A 14591-nucleotide genomic window follows, 5' to 3' on the forward strand; every position below is an offset into this window, starting at 1 on the left:
TCACAGGAAACCCAACAAATATCAGCCCGTAATACCAACATAGAGGCATTTAGAATGTTGTTCTTACATTGAAGGGTTTAAAACCCAAGAAAACTACCTTAGACAAGAGCACACTGACAAGTCCCTTTTGCAGACAAGTCTTGTTAATTCTGAATTCTCTAATATTAATACCTGTGCAGCACTAAAGATCTTTGAAGTGTGTTTTAAATACAAAGGATATTCCTTTAAATGCTCAAGGTTTGTGTTCTTAAAATATTTGGCATAAGCTAAACTTGTTTATAGTGGAAATGAATCTTAGTATCAGTGTATGATCCTTGTTTAATCTGCGTAAATGAATGTCCTTGTGTGATTTTAACTGGCGCTATTGTTTTACAAAGCGAGTGATAGACAGTCAAGCAGAGAAACTGAAAGAACTGGACAAAGAAATCCGTCCCTTCCGCCAGAACTGGGAGGAGGCTGACAGCATGAAGAGCAGTGTGGAGTCCCTCCAGAACAGAGTGACTGAGCTGGAGAGTGTGGATAAAACTGCAGGGCAAGGAGCTCGGAATACAAGTGAGTGTAAGAAGTACTCAGCAGTGCTGTTGAGAGAAAAATTTTGTCCTTTGAGTAGCACTCCCATTGTGACTGTTTTATGGAAGCATCAATAATGCTGGTTCTTCTGATTTTTGAGTAGGAATCACAAAATCAGTTAGGTTGGAGGGGATCACAGTGGATCATCTGGTCCAACCTCCCTGCTCAGGCAGAGCCAGCCCAGAGCACATGGCTCAGTGTTGTATCCAGACTGTTCTTGGATATCTCCAGTGAGGGAGAGTCTGTGACCTCTCTGGACAATCTGTTCAGTGCTCAGTGACTGCACAGGAAAGAAGTTCTTCCTCATATTCAGGTGGAACTTCCTGGGCATCAGTTTAGGCTGTTCCCTCTTGTTTGATTGGTTTCCCCCACTGAGCAGAGTCTGATCATCCTCTTGGCACTTCCCATTTATGGCCTTGAATCCATTCATGAGGTCCCTCTCAGTGTCTCTTCTTGAGGCTGAACAGCCCCAACTCCCTCAGCCTTTCCTCATCCCTGAGGTGCTCCAGTCCCTTCAGCATCTTCCTTGCCCTCCCCTGGACCTGCACCAGGAGCTGCATGTTCCTCTGGCCCTGAGGAGCCAGAACTGGACACAACTCTCAAAAAACAGAAGCCTCTGTACTTACATTGTTTAGTGACCAGAAATAATTTATGTTAAACGAATATTTGACTTCTACTGCACATGTGATTAGCACCCATGTTTGTAAAAGTCCCAGTTAACTGGCCAGTAAAGCATTGCCTGTGGACATTACTTCCTCAGTGGCCTTTGGTGCTTGAGAAGGAAAGTGTTTACGTATATGACAGCAGCACTGGCAATTTGATTTTCGGAGTCTTTAGCAAACAGCACTTTTCTCACTCCAGTCCTTTGTTTCCAACCAGGCCTGCTGGAGACACAGCTGAGCAGACATGACCAGATGCTGAGTGTTCATGATATTCGTCTGGCTGACATGGACCTCCGATTCCAGGTGTTGGAAACGGCGAGCTACAACGGAGTGCTCATCTGGAAGATCCGAGATTATAAACGTCGGAAGCAAGAGGCAGTCATGGGGAAGACTCTGTCCTTGTACAGCCAACCCTTTTATACTGGATACTTTGGCTACAAGATGTGTGCCAGAGTCTACCTGAATGGAGATGGCATGGGGAAGGGGACGCACTTGTCGCTGTTCTTTGTCATAATGCGTGGAGAGTACGATGCTTTGCTTCCTTGGCCGTTTAAACAGAAGGTGACTCTCATGCTCATGGATCAGGGACCCTCTCGACGCCACTTAGGAGATGCTTTCAAGCCAGATCCCAACAGCAGCAGTTTCAAGAAGCCAACTGGAGAAATGAACATTGCATCAGGCTGCCCAGTCTTCGTGGCTCAAACTGTTCTAGAGAATGGAACGTATATTAAAGATGATACTATTTTTATTAAAGTCATAGTGGATACATCGGATCTACCAGACCCCTGACACACGATGGGGGAGGCAGATTAACCAGAAGGCAACTCCGTTTGGGGGTTTTATATCAGTTTGTCTTCAATCAGAGGTCCTAAAGCTCACGGAACCACCTTGTGGAACAGACGGAAGAGTTTGAAGGCATAACTGCATAGGGTCCAACTGCGAAAGTAGCAACACATTAAGAAATCATACCATGGTATATTTTTTAATAGAACTAGCAACACTTGAGCTCTGAAGAATCACTTATCCTTCATGAGGATAATGATTGTGGTCAGAGAGGGTTGTTTTTTTTAACTTATTAATGATCTAGTCAATTGGAGGTGAAAAGACATATACAGTCTGTGCTGAATCGATTACTGACTTTTATTTCTTTTAAGCTAGAATACAAAAAAACCTTCACATGTGGGCTAGCTGGAAATTGTCAGCATGTTAAAAGAAGAAATGATGAAGTAATGTTGCAATTATGATATTCTTTGAAAAACTGAGGTGCAATCTTGTCTGAAATATAGTATATTGTCTTTTTAAGGCCTCATCTGGTCTCTGTTTTAATAATTACTTTGTCAGAAGATCTTGGACAAGTATCCATGTCTTCTCAAAAGTATCTGAATCAAAATCATATTTTTATTTAAAGTTCTATTGTTACAGAAAACATTTTATTTTAAAACTGTTGATAGACTGATATTTCTTGGAAGAAAAATAGAAGATATCAAACACTGGTTATCACTTGTGATAGGAAAAAAAAACTATTCAATTCTGTTATTTCTCTTTAGAAATGTAAACCTACAATATATGTCGTAGTTAATGACACTATTTCAAAATTAAGGAAAAATCACTCATGGATGCTGTGCATCATTATCAGATTTATAATTGTTTTCACCCTAAAATAGGGCATTTGTTGAACTTTGGAGTTCTGAACGGAATCCTGTGCATTTTTAAAGTTCTGCCCCATGCTTTCCAATCAAGCTATATATGTTGCACATTATGCTGTCAGCAGTATATAGTATTTTCAGTATTGGGGAGGAGGATTAGTGCTGAAAAAAAAAAGCCTCTATGTTTGTTCTGTACTAGCAGCCATTGCTTCAAGACAAATCAGCAATGTCTTAATACAGTGATGGTGGCTTGCATGCATACATGTGCCTTAGATGTGCTGTGCTGCTTATGAACCATAGCTTTTTATTCAGATGAATTCTGATATCTGAAATGGTAGTTTAATTGGACTTCAGGCATAATGTTTAGCCTCGGCTTCAGAGCCCTTAGGTACCTTGCAATGTACGAAACAGAAGCCAAAGCTCATTTCTTTGGCTTCTGGAGCCTCTGTGACTTGGCCACGGTGGAATCCATCTTATTCAGGTGCCAAAACGTTATGCTCAGTGCTCCTATGGAGCTTGGACTGGACAGTCCCCATGGCCACTGCGACGTTTTCCCTCTGCTGCCTGTGGTTGTAAGATGGCACCACTTGAAGCGAACCCACCGGAGAACGCCGTGGGGCTGTGAGTAGAGATGCTTGTGGCAGCTTCTCATAGCAGACAAGCATCCTGATGGGGAATGCACGGGCTTCTTTCTTTTGTAACAGCCTGAACTGTAGTGGAAAGCATTTGCTAGCCCTGAAACATGCTGATTGCAACCTGCTGTGTTCATCTGCTTCTAATTTAATAGCCTGTGACAAGCGAGTCTAGAGACATAGCCTGACTGTGGTGCTCTCCCAAATCCACAAGCTGCTTAAGCAGAGAGGACTTGCACCACTGTGTTTTCAGCCTTCCATGGGCTTGAAAGAAAACGTTGCATCTCAGCCTTTGAACGTCAGGTTGTCTCCGTTTCCTGCTTTTTTGAGGCATAGTCACAATTTTCGTCTTAAGGTGCAGTTGAATTCATGCCTTGTATTTCAGCTTGTCTTTGCCGTTGTCTTTTTTGGCTGTGCCTTCACACCCAGTGCCTGCAAGAAGTATTTATGGATATACAATGCATGCTAAGTGGTCTTCATGGGTTTCCCAGGCACCTGCTAGAATACTGCCTGCTGCTGACCGTCGTGGCTGTCGGCAGCAACTTGTCTTCCTTTTCTTGCCTTCCATTGTCCGGGTACTGTACTCCCTTTATGGTACGTGGCCGTCAACAGGTGCAAGCTCAAAATGTGGAGGCATGTGCTAGCAGTGAATTCCTAGCACGGAAGGAGGATGTTCTGCACAAGAGATAAATATATCTACAGATATAGCTGCATCTATATCTCTAGATATCATTGTATGGCACTTGCAGTTTTATGCAGGCTGCGAAAGCAAACCCATCACTCAACGCTTTAGGGCGAAGGTTCGCTCGACTCGTGTCATTTTGAATAATTGTGAATGTGGGCAGCTGAGCTTTTGTGTTTTGTGCATCACAGAATTTTACTGAAAACAGGATTCCCAAGTGGAAATGTCCAAAGGACTCTCCTCCCATTGCTAATGCATGTCTTGTAAAACTTAAAAACGAAACCTTTTGGCCATCTCAAAACAGTTTATATCCTGTTTCAATCTGGGACTTGGAGGAGATTTCTAGTATAAGCAGGGCCCAGCATATTCTGCAGATTTGTGACTACAGTTTCCAACTCCTGTGACAGAATTGCGCTTCTAAATCCAGGCTCTTTCAAAGAGGAGGAAAAAAAAATAAATTAAGGCGTTTCCAGCCTTGGTGATTGAAAGAGGACTTTGAAACATGCGAATGTGTAAACCAATAGGGAAGTCTTCCTGAGTCTGCACACAGCCTAAACTAGTAGCTTTAAGAGATCTGAATATCTCGTCTTGGTGGGATATTGACTCAGAAACTTCACAGAGAAGTTCGAATACGAACACTGCTAACTCTGTTAATGCCGATCACTGTAGCAGAAACATCAGTCACTGTTGTATTTCACAGATCTCTATGCTGCTTTCCACATCTCCCAAGTGCCAAAAGCACCAGCTGCCAGAATCTTCAGCTTCACTTGGGCAGCTTTTATAATGCAGTAATGTGCTATCGATATAAAAATATTTTTGCATATCTGCTTTTTATCACGGTTAATAAAACGGAGGCCTAACTGCACTTATTTTTTAAAACTACATGAAGCTGCCAGAGAATTTCCAGTTTGCCAACCCTGCGTACTGTGAAATCCGGGATCTTGCTACACAAATGTAGACACCGCCTGCTGTGGAATACCTGAAGCCTTGACTGTAACACCCTTTCTCCGCAGAACTCGCGGGTCATCCCTGCAGAGTTCTTACTGTGTACATAGATATCGGTTTCCTCTGCTTTCCAGCAAGGAGTATGTAGCATTTTGTGAAAACAAAGGCCACTGTATATTCTCTGAGTCGAAAGGAAAAGATAACCTGGTGCTTTACTCAACACTTTAAATTATTTAACTGTTTCATCTCTGAAATGCCCGTTCCCCTTTTCCTCTTTGCTCCTGACTGAGAGATCCAAAGTTTTCTAGGGGCTGTCTGTTTAAAGTGATTCCTGGGGAGCAGCCTGCCCCCACGTTATACTCTCGAATCCTGGCTAACTCCTGGGGTGTGCTGTTGTTGCAAGGGGGTCCCAGAGTATCTGCATTACTTTGAACAGAGTTTCTTCAACAGAACCTTTTTGTCTTCTGCTTAGTGATTCTTAGCAGCTCACAACTGAAGTCTCTTGCCGCTATTCTTTCTTCATGGTGATGCTCCAAGTTGTGTACAAACCTCTTCCGTCTCCAGCTCTCTCTAGGGAGGTTCCAGTGTGTGCCAAGCTGCATGTTGCCCTTTTTTTGTACGCTCCTCAGCACAGGGTGAGTGCATCTGTTACCTAGAAAGTCTTGAATTCGAAACAGGATGAAACTCTCTGAGTGTTTTTAAGACCAGCCTGCGATTATGATGCATGACCACGTCTGCATCACTTCTCTGAGCTCATTCACTGGGGTCTTGTTTCAGTTGCTGTCTACACGGTACACCTTCAACTGCTGACTTACAATATGCAATGTTGATTTCAGCCTTGTACTGTAACTGTTGTTCTTCACAAAGAGAATGTGCAATAGGAAAAGGTGGTTGGCATAATGTTGGGGGGAAAAAACCCCAAACCCATGGGTAACACGTTAGCTTTTTTCAAAATATGAAACGATATGAAATGCAGTTGGTTTCCTTTTCCCATGGGGTTTTCTACTCGGAAAAGGAAAGATGGAAGTTATGTGCCTGTTTCTGTGCCTGGTGAATTTCTCAAATGCAAAGGTAATCGAGATTTGTGTTAGCTGGAACTGAAGTGTTGACCCCATGAACGTTAGGTTGTGGTTGTCTCGCTCCTGCTTCCTCAGCCTTCCACCACTCTGGCTTGAGCTGGAGTTTGAACCCTGGCCCCTATTTGTATCTGTGTTCATCACCTGGGATAGGCATTTCCCCAACAGTGCACGGTTTCTGTTGATGTTTTCTTTAGTTTCTAAAACACTGGTGCTGTTTGGTCCAAGACAGAGAAGCATGTAGGGAGTGACAAAAGAAGTTGCCTGCACTGAGGAAGAGTGAAAAACGTGACTGCAGTATTGATGCCTTGATATGATTTAACTATGCAAATATAAAAATAGGTGGTGGGGGGAAATTCTTGGGTTGCTTATCTAATCTCTTAAGTTTTTGCTCTGTGAATGACTTGTATGTGTGTAGGTACATTCATATGCACACAGACATGCATGCACATATATATGCAAAGTCTTTTCTTTACGTAGAAGTGATGAAACAAAACCCTTTCCTCCAAGTTATACTTGATCAGTTGGTGCAAATATAACTCGCTGCTGCTAAGGGAGGATCTTGGCTAAGGGCAGACTTTGGATGCAGATCTTCCAGGTTTGAAGACCTGTATGTAGCAAACTGTTTAGCCTTGCGAAGACCATTTAGGACACATGTTCTTCCTCGTGCTCCGATAATTTGGAGATTCCCATATTTTAAGCAACCATAGTGATGGGCAACTTGTTAATTGAAAATTCTTTCCTCTAATTTGGGAACAAAAGATGATAAAAAGCAGCTGGAGCTCTTCCTGGAAATCCCATCCTGTTCCATCCATACCTTGATATTCCAGTTGACCTAGAAGTCATAGCTACTGCAATAAAAATGATGGGTTTGGGAAGTGAATCTATCTGAGAATGGTTTTTAATACTGTGTACAGTGTGTAGCAAGTGCTGTTTGTCTTTTCTGGACAAAGGAAATCAAGGATGAGATGTGAAGTGACTTGCCCAGAGTCATGAAAGGAATCTCCTGGAGCCAGGACTGAACAAGAGGTTCCAGTTCCCTCGTGTCGTCTCCAGCTCACTAGGTTTTACTCTTTGAATTCATTTGTCCCTTAAGGGAACCGAAAAACCAAGTTGACGTCCCCTGCAGACCCACATCAGGACAGTAAGGGCTAGAATAAAACATACAAGCTGTCGTGATTTGGGGTTGTGCACGTGTGGTGGCCCCGACGTGGCTCATTACTTGGTAGTGCTTTGAGATCCTGTGGAGTGGAAGGGCCAGCACAGCACGTCAGTGTGAACAGCAGCAGCAAACGTGTGTCCTGCTCTGTTTGTCCAGAGTCACCTAACAAAACAAGTCTCATTTGATTCCCCTCTTAACTGAGGAGGGAGAATACCATTTTACAGTGGCATGGGTTCACCTGTGTTCTGCCAGCCTGTGGCAGACCATTTCTTTCTCGTGGGGCTTTCTCCCTTTTTCTGTAAACCAAAATCTGGAGGGCTTAATTGTTCTTTCCTGCCTCTTAATCCAGGCCTTTGCTGAGAAGCACCAGATAGGAAGGTTGTAGAAAACTTTGGACTGCTGATTCAGGGACATCCTCTTAAGATTTAGAAGAGTAGAGATATACAACACATAAGGGATCTGACTATTCCTGTTTCTCTTCTAATTTATGGTCAAGACTGCAGCTTCTGTCTTCCATTTCATGATGTTATAGTGTAGATACTAGGCTGTGTTTTTTTTCAGGTCTTTTTTTTTCCCCTCCAAGTTAGGATTAGTTCCTTAGGGTTCAAATAAGTTCTAAATTTCACAGAGAAGCACCTCAACCAAAATCCTGGATCCAAACATCCCAGACTTTGACGTGGAATTCAAATCTGGATCCCAACTCTGTGGCTTACTACCCTACCTGTTTAGGGAAGGGTTTGTTGTCTCTATGTGGTGTTTGTGTTTTTTGGTCCTTTGGAACTAAACTTTTAATTTGGTTGCCAGTTCTGCAAGGACTTTTTAACTTCTTAGCAATGCCGGTGTTCACACGCTCCATTGCTGGCAGTGCGAGGCGTAGTGATAAAATTTGACTCTGTCTAAGGGTTACTGAGATAAACCAGCATTATCATTCGTAGAGGTCATCTTCTTGCATAGTGTTCTGAGCTTTGTATTTGAATATAGCTCGCAGCTGAGAGGACACATCTTCCAACTATGACCTGCATCACTGGCAGAGAGTTGTGTAATCTGTACTTGTGGAATGGGAAGGTAAAAGCTTCCATCGTTGCTGATGCCTCGTGTAACCCCCTAATTTCGTTTGGTCTTTTTTTTTTCCTCTTAGAGCTGTTCTTTGGTTTGTATATTTTTTGTTTTCAGTTTTATAGGAAAAAAAACCAAATGGGGAAGTTCAGGATTTTTTCTACAAGGTCTAAAAACTCCAATGATTTAGTGGTGACTAGAGAGCTGTGAAAAAATACCCATTAGGAGATGATGGGCTAAATGTAGGTCCATTTCTCTTAGACAAGTAGGATAACCTTTAAGATGCATGGAACAACATAATAATCGGGAAAACTAAAGCTGACATTTGTTTCCAAGAAATTCTTTAAGAACTGTCTATGGAAAAAGACATCAGTGATTGAGACTAACGTACAAATTGACGTGTTTGGAACTTGTGTATCCATTTCTTTAATCTCATACTCTTCAGTGAACGGTACACTTGTGTTCAGTTTTATGATCAAAAACAAAGACCAAAGAAGGCCAACCTCATTTGATTGTGTATATTCTGCCTGTCTTAATTATCAATAGCTGTAAGGATACAGTGCAAGTGATCTGGTAACCAGTGGTTCTCGTCCTTTTCTTTTAGGGGGAAAAACAACTTTTAAAATGTATAATTTATTGCTCAGCAATAACCATGTTGTTAAAATAATAATTATAATAATAATAAAAAAAAGGAATTAGCAACATGTCTTAATTTCCCAATAGCATTATTATATGTTGTATTTCAGTTTCCTGTATATTGTGTTTTTGTATTTATTTGTGTTTGGAGGTCTTGCTATGTCTTTTTTGTGTTTAAATGCTAATAAACAAGGACAGTGTGTAAGAGTGTAGAATGCTGAACTGAAATGCTAAACTGTGTTATTAAAGGAAAAAATAAATAAGTAGGAAATCATATTTTTTAAAAAAACCTGGTGTGTTGAATTTGAATGACTGCTGTTGACTTGCAGATGGCCAAGTTGCATCCTCTCTGAACACATGGCACGTTGGCTGTTCAGGGCTTGGTGTTCCCACACCTGGTAGACCTTTACTGTGGCATTTCCCATCCTCTGCACAGGTAACTTGCCATCACTTTTGTTGGAGTCCTATTTTCCATGTGCTAACTCTGCTAGAATAAACCAGGTGGTGGTGTTCATCCTAAGATCAGTGTTAAGAGTCCTCATGCAAATAGAGTAGAATAATGGAAATGGCTTTTCATGGTACATTGCTTTCCCGAAGAGATGTGGGGAGGGAGTGCTGAAGCGTGGCTTGAATGGCTGAAGAGGGAGATGTATTATTTTTTCTTCTCCAGTGTCATTAGTGACAACTTCTCCACTCAGAGCTGCATTTCAGGTGTGTTTGAAATCACAGAATGCGATGCAGTCTGTAAGAAGAGCAAACTGAGTGGAGCAGTAACATTTAGAGAGTGCTCAGGCATTGGAATGTGCTGCCCAGGGAGGTGGTGGATTCACCATCCCTGGAGGTTTTCAAGATGAGACTGGATGTGGCACTTAGTGCTATGGTCTAGTAACCACGGTAGGGTTGGACTTTATGATCTTGGAGGTCTTTTCCAACCCAGCTGATTGTATGATTCTATGATTTCTACCACGTTTCAGATTTAGCCTAGTCATGAAAACCCTCATCCCCAGACATGGTGTATGAAGCACATCACTTCTGCTGAGTACCACTCTGTCCTTCTGTTTCTTTTTCCCTACTGCCCTTCCCACCCCTTTCTTACTTAAATTCCCATTTCCCTTCTTTCACATCACTGCAGGGGTAATCCTGTGTTTAGCAATGCAAGAATGTCCTGTCTGTTCTCAAGAGACCAGACTGTGGTGGCAGTCACCACCACACTGCTGCCACCCAGATGTGAGTATGACCTGGCCAGCCCACTGGCCAATCTAGTGTTTGCAGTAGGTAGTCTGAAAGTGCTGGGTGGCCCAGTGCCTGTTCTTCATGACAGGGAGATGCCAGAGGAAAGGCCAGTGCAGGAAGGTGGGCACGCCGAGAGGGGAGGGTGGCTAAGTGCTGTCACTGCGTGCAGGATGTGCTGAGGTGGATGTTCCCTTCTGCTGCTGAGAGCAGTCACTGGTGCATGACTCTCTGGGTGCTCTGCCCTGCTCATCACACTTTCCACTCCTACTCCCACGGTTGGCACTCGAGGCTGTGCTGCCTGAAGCTCTTCACATCTCTCTGCTGTGGAGTGTGAAAGGATGGTGAACTTCCTTGTCATTACCTTCCAGCAGAGCCTGCCTGGGGAAGAGCAGCCTGTGCTATTCCCAGAGCTGCTCCTCCTCCCAAATTCTCCTGCTTGGTGCTGCTCAGACGTGACATCTTTGTCATTACAGTGCAGCAGGAGAGGCAGAGAGGAAAAAATTGCTTTAAACGTGAAGGCAAACACCAATTCTCTCTGTTGCCTCCCTGCTCCTCCTCCCCAGCCATGAATTATAATTGAAGTGACACACTGCCCTTCCTGGCCTCAATGAGGCTTAATGAAAGGTTTCTTCTTAATGACAGGTCACAGAAGGTGACTGTCAGCTTTGTGGTGGGCTTTCCCCCCCGTGGGTGATAGAGGATTTAGGGTGATGGGAGCTCAGTGCCAGCTCTGGAGTTCTGAGCAGATGGGGAGAGTGGGGTGAGGATTGCTCCTGGACCACAGAAGGTGCTGGGAGACACAACTGCTGCTGGCCCCATCTCTTGCAGGAACTGCAGAGGGCTTCTTAACATTTTTGCTAAGTTTTTCAGGGTTTCAAGCCTTGGTTTTGCTTCCTGTGTGGTAAGACGCATTTTCAAAACCTCTAACTTCTTGGTCTTGTGGATGGACCTGTGTATGTCCTGCTCTGTGCCTGCCTTGGTGTCACTAAGTCCTGAGGAAGGGGCAAGTATAAACAAGTGGTGAAAGAGGTGATTTCCCCTGTCCTTCCCCAGAGTTGGTTTTCCATGAATCAGTTGTGTCTTTCCTTCCTGCATGCCTGGGTTGAGCCCTGGAGGCTGTCACAGTCGAATAATGTGTCTGTCTTGTTTGGCCAAAAGAGGTGACAACCCAAGTGTCTTCCCTGACCCCTTGACAAAGTGGCACCTGGGGAGGCCGAGCCCACCCAGATCACCACTCCTTTGTGGTGACCTCTGGCAGTGGTGAACGTTGGATCTCAGCACATGCTCTTGTGTGCCCTTGTAGGGTCCCAAGAATGGGGAATAGCCCAAGCCAGGAGCTGTTCTCATCCACTGGGCTGATAAACACAGGAGACACCCCAGGGGTTTTCTCCCCCTCTACTCTGCTTTCGTGAGGCCTCACCTGGAACATTGCACACAGTTCTGGTGTCCTCAGCATAAGAAGGACACAGAACTGTTGGAGTAAGTCCAGAGGAGGCCACGAAGTTGCTAAGAGCACTGGAGCATCTCCCTGTGAGGACAGGCTGAGGGAGCTGGGGCTGTTGAGCCTGGAGAAGAGAAGGTTGTGTGGAGACCTCAGAGCCCCTTCCAGGAGCTGAAGGGGCTCCAGGGAAGCTGCAGAGGGATCTGTGTTAGGAGCTGCAGGGACAGGCCAAGGGGCAATGGGCACAAATCAAAGGAGGGGAAATGTAGGTTAGATCTTAGGCAGAAGTTTCCCCTGTGAGGGTGGTGAGACACTGTCCCAGGTTGCCCAGGGAGGCTGTGGCTGCCCCAACCCTGGCAGTGTTCACAGCCAGGGTGGCTGAGCCTTGAGCAACCTGCTCTGGTGGGAGGTGTCCCTGCCCAGGGCAGGGGGTTGGGGCTGGATGATCTGTAAGATCCATTCCAACCTCTAAAATTCCATGACTCTATGACTGACTTCCACCTTGGGTTGAGCAATGTTTGGCCACAGCTGGTGGTGCTGGTTGCAGCTGGTGGAAATGTGTTTTGGCAGTGTGGCTGTGTGATTGGAGGCAGAAGCTGTCTGCAGACATTGCTGTGGGTGCTCAAGGGCCAACACGGAAGCTTCACAGAGGAGACTATTTGGATTTCTACCAGATATTTCTGCCTGACTGGTAGAAATGGTATCTGCCTTGGCATATCTTGTGCTGTCAGCTTGCAGGAACACAGGTGAGACATGGTGCTCCCAGGGTAAGTAGTGATGGCTGGTAAGTGACCCTCAGTTCTCTGAGGGTAAAAAGAACTCTCAGCCCTGTGTGGGGCTGGATGGAGTGGGCTCAGGGCTGAGAAGCAAACCTGGTTGCTCACATCCCTGCACAGGTCTTGCTCCATAGCTGCTCCTTGCAGCCACCCCCAGCAGGAAGCTCTTGTTTCCCTGCTTTACACTGCAAGATAAGAAGAGAGGTGGAGTGTGACTTCCAGATGGCTCTGAGGTCAAATGTGATCCCCTCCAGTGACTTCTCCTGCCTTGCTGCCTGGAGGGGAAGGTGACTGTGGCTGCTGGAGACCTGTGAGCACCAGGTGAGTTCCTCTTGTTGAATTGATGTGGAGCTACAAAGAGGGTTTAACTCCACAGATTGACTGGATATTGAGCTTTAGCTCCTGGCCAGCTCTGAAATGAGGTCATGAACACACAGCTGCTCTGCCACCAGGGATTGGTTCTGGCAGTATAGATTGTGCTGTTCCACCCGAGACTTGCTAAGTTTCCTGAACTTAAAGGAAATCCCACCCGGGGATTTTTCTCTGGTTGCTGGTAGGGGCTGCCTGCTTTGAGGGCAGCTATGAGATGTCACAGCTGTCACCTGCCAGGGTGTTTCTCCCCATTTTTTAGGATTAGCTTCATGTTCAAACCTTAAGCAATGCTGCACTGTGCCAAGGAGACTGGCACAGGAGAGTGCTTGGGTAGCCCAGCCCCTGCAGGGAGGTCGTTTTGGCACTGAGGGTTTGCAGCCAGCTGATTTTGGTGTGTCTCTGCCTTCGCCCCTCTGTCTGAAGCCACAGCCCTGATGGGTTTTAGGAGGTGGCTTTGCTGGCCAGTGTTCCTGGCTTTGATACCAGTTTATAACTCAGTGGTGGGAAGGTAAAGCATCCACTGTGTGCTGTTTGCCCTCTGTGGTGGTGCTGTGCTCGCCCTCCCAGTGGTATCTGGATGGGGGAGCAGCAGGGAGTAAAATGTGCTGATCTCTGCATTAGGGCAGCTGCTTTAGTTTCTGGGGACTGATTTCTCCTTGCTTTCATCTTCATTTGGCTCTCTCTTTCCAAACCTCCTCCTCTGCAGCCTCCCATTGTGCCTGCCTGGTCCTAAGGCACAGCAGCACCTTGGGACAGCAGCAGAGACAAAAGCTGGGATGGAGAGGAGCATGTTCAGGCCCCAGGGAGAGACCCACACCAAGGGGCAAGTTATTCTGTGCCCTGGCCTCCAGCAGTAACCTTGCAGTGATCAGCTGGCCCCAGGAATACAAGATTTGCTGGGATTTCTGGCATTGCCCTGCCCTGTCCTACCCTAACACTGGAGCAGAGGGAGCAGGAGCTGTACATCCCCAGGCAGGATTCCACAGGCCCTTTGAATTCAGGACAGACTGGGAATTTCAGACCTCTGCCTGCTTGCCAGATGAATCCTGGCTCATGTAAGATCAAGTATCAGTTTTGGTGGGACCAGAGGTGCTGAGGAGCTGAAACAAGCAGCACTGAGAAGTAGCTGCTGCAGGGTACAAAAAGTAAAACTAAGGGTGTGGAGCATCCCTGAAACACTGTGTTCCAGGAGCTGTGGCACTGATCTCTGCACAGGGTCCCATGAGCAGTTTCTCCCGTCCTGCCTGCCCCAGCCACGCTGCTGGATGCTGAGCCCACAGGCTAGCAGGCACCTGCACACTGCAGACCTTTCTCCAAGCTGTTACTGCTGAGTATCCATGACTTATATCTTCCCCTCCTCTATTAAAATACAGGGCATCTCACTGCAGCCAGCATTCACCCCGAGAGTCCCCTGGGACAGATTTGTGAGTGGTAATGAGAGTGCAGGAGCCTTTCACCTCGAGGACATGTCTCAGCATTGAGCTCCCTGCGCAGAAAGTGCTGACTGTGTTTTGGCTGACACCCAGGCTTAGAGCTGCTGCTCAGGAGCTCTTTCTCCTGGCAGATCATGGGCCACACTTGTGACACTGGTGGGGACAGAGCTCCAGGCAGGGGCAGCTCCATGTTCCTTTGCAGGGCACAGTGCATCACCCACGACTGTGCTGGGGCATCCCAGGGACAGAGGAGCCCCATGGATCTTCTC

The 14591-nt window shown here is 45.7% G+C and overlaps 1 protein-coding gene across 3 annotated transcripts in view; it reads left to right on the top strand.

Moving 5' to 3' along the window:
- TRAF3 (TNF receptor-associated factor 3) overlaps positions 1-2534 on the top strand; it is a 28972-nt gene extending 26438 nt beyond the window's left edge. For all 3 annotated transcript variants that reach the window (XM_009070800.1, XM_009070801.1, XM_009070802.1), the window contains 2 exons: positions 378-552; positions 1450-2534. In XM_009070800.1, coding sequence (XP_009069048.1) covers positions 378-552; positions 1450-2021 — 747 coding nt within the window. In that variant the 3' untranslated portion in view covers positions 2022-2534. The remainder of the gene's footprint in view (positions 1-377; positions 553-1449) is intronic.
- The last annotated feature ends 12057 nt before the right edge of the window (positions 2535-14591 follow it).

This window comes from Acanthisitta chloris, unplaced genomic scaffold (genome assembly GCF_000695815.1).
Source record: "Acanthisitta chloris isolate BGI_N310 unplaced genomic scaffold, ASM69581v1 scaffold20432, whole genome shotgun sequence".
NCBI lineage: Eukaryota > Metazoa > Chordata > Aves > Passeriformes > Acanthisittidae > Acanthisitta > Acanthisitta chloris.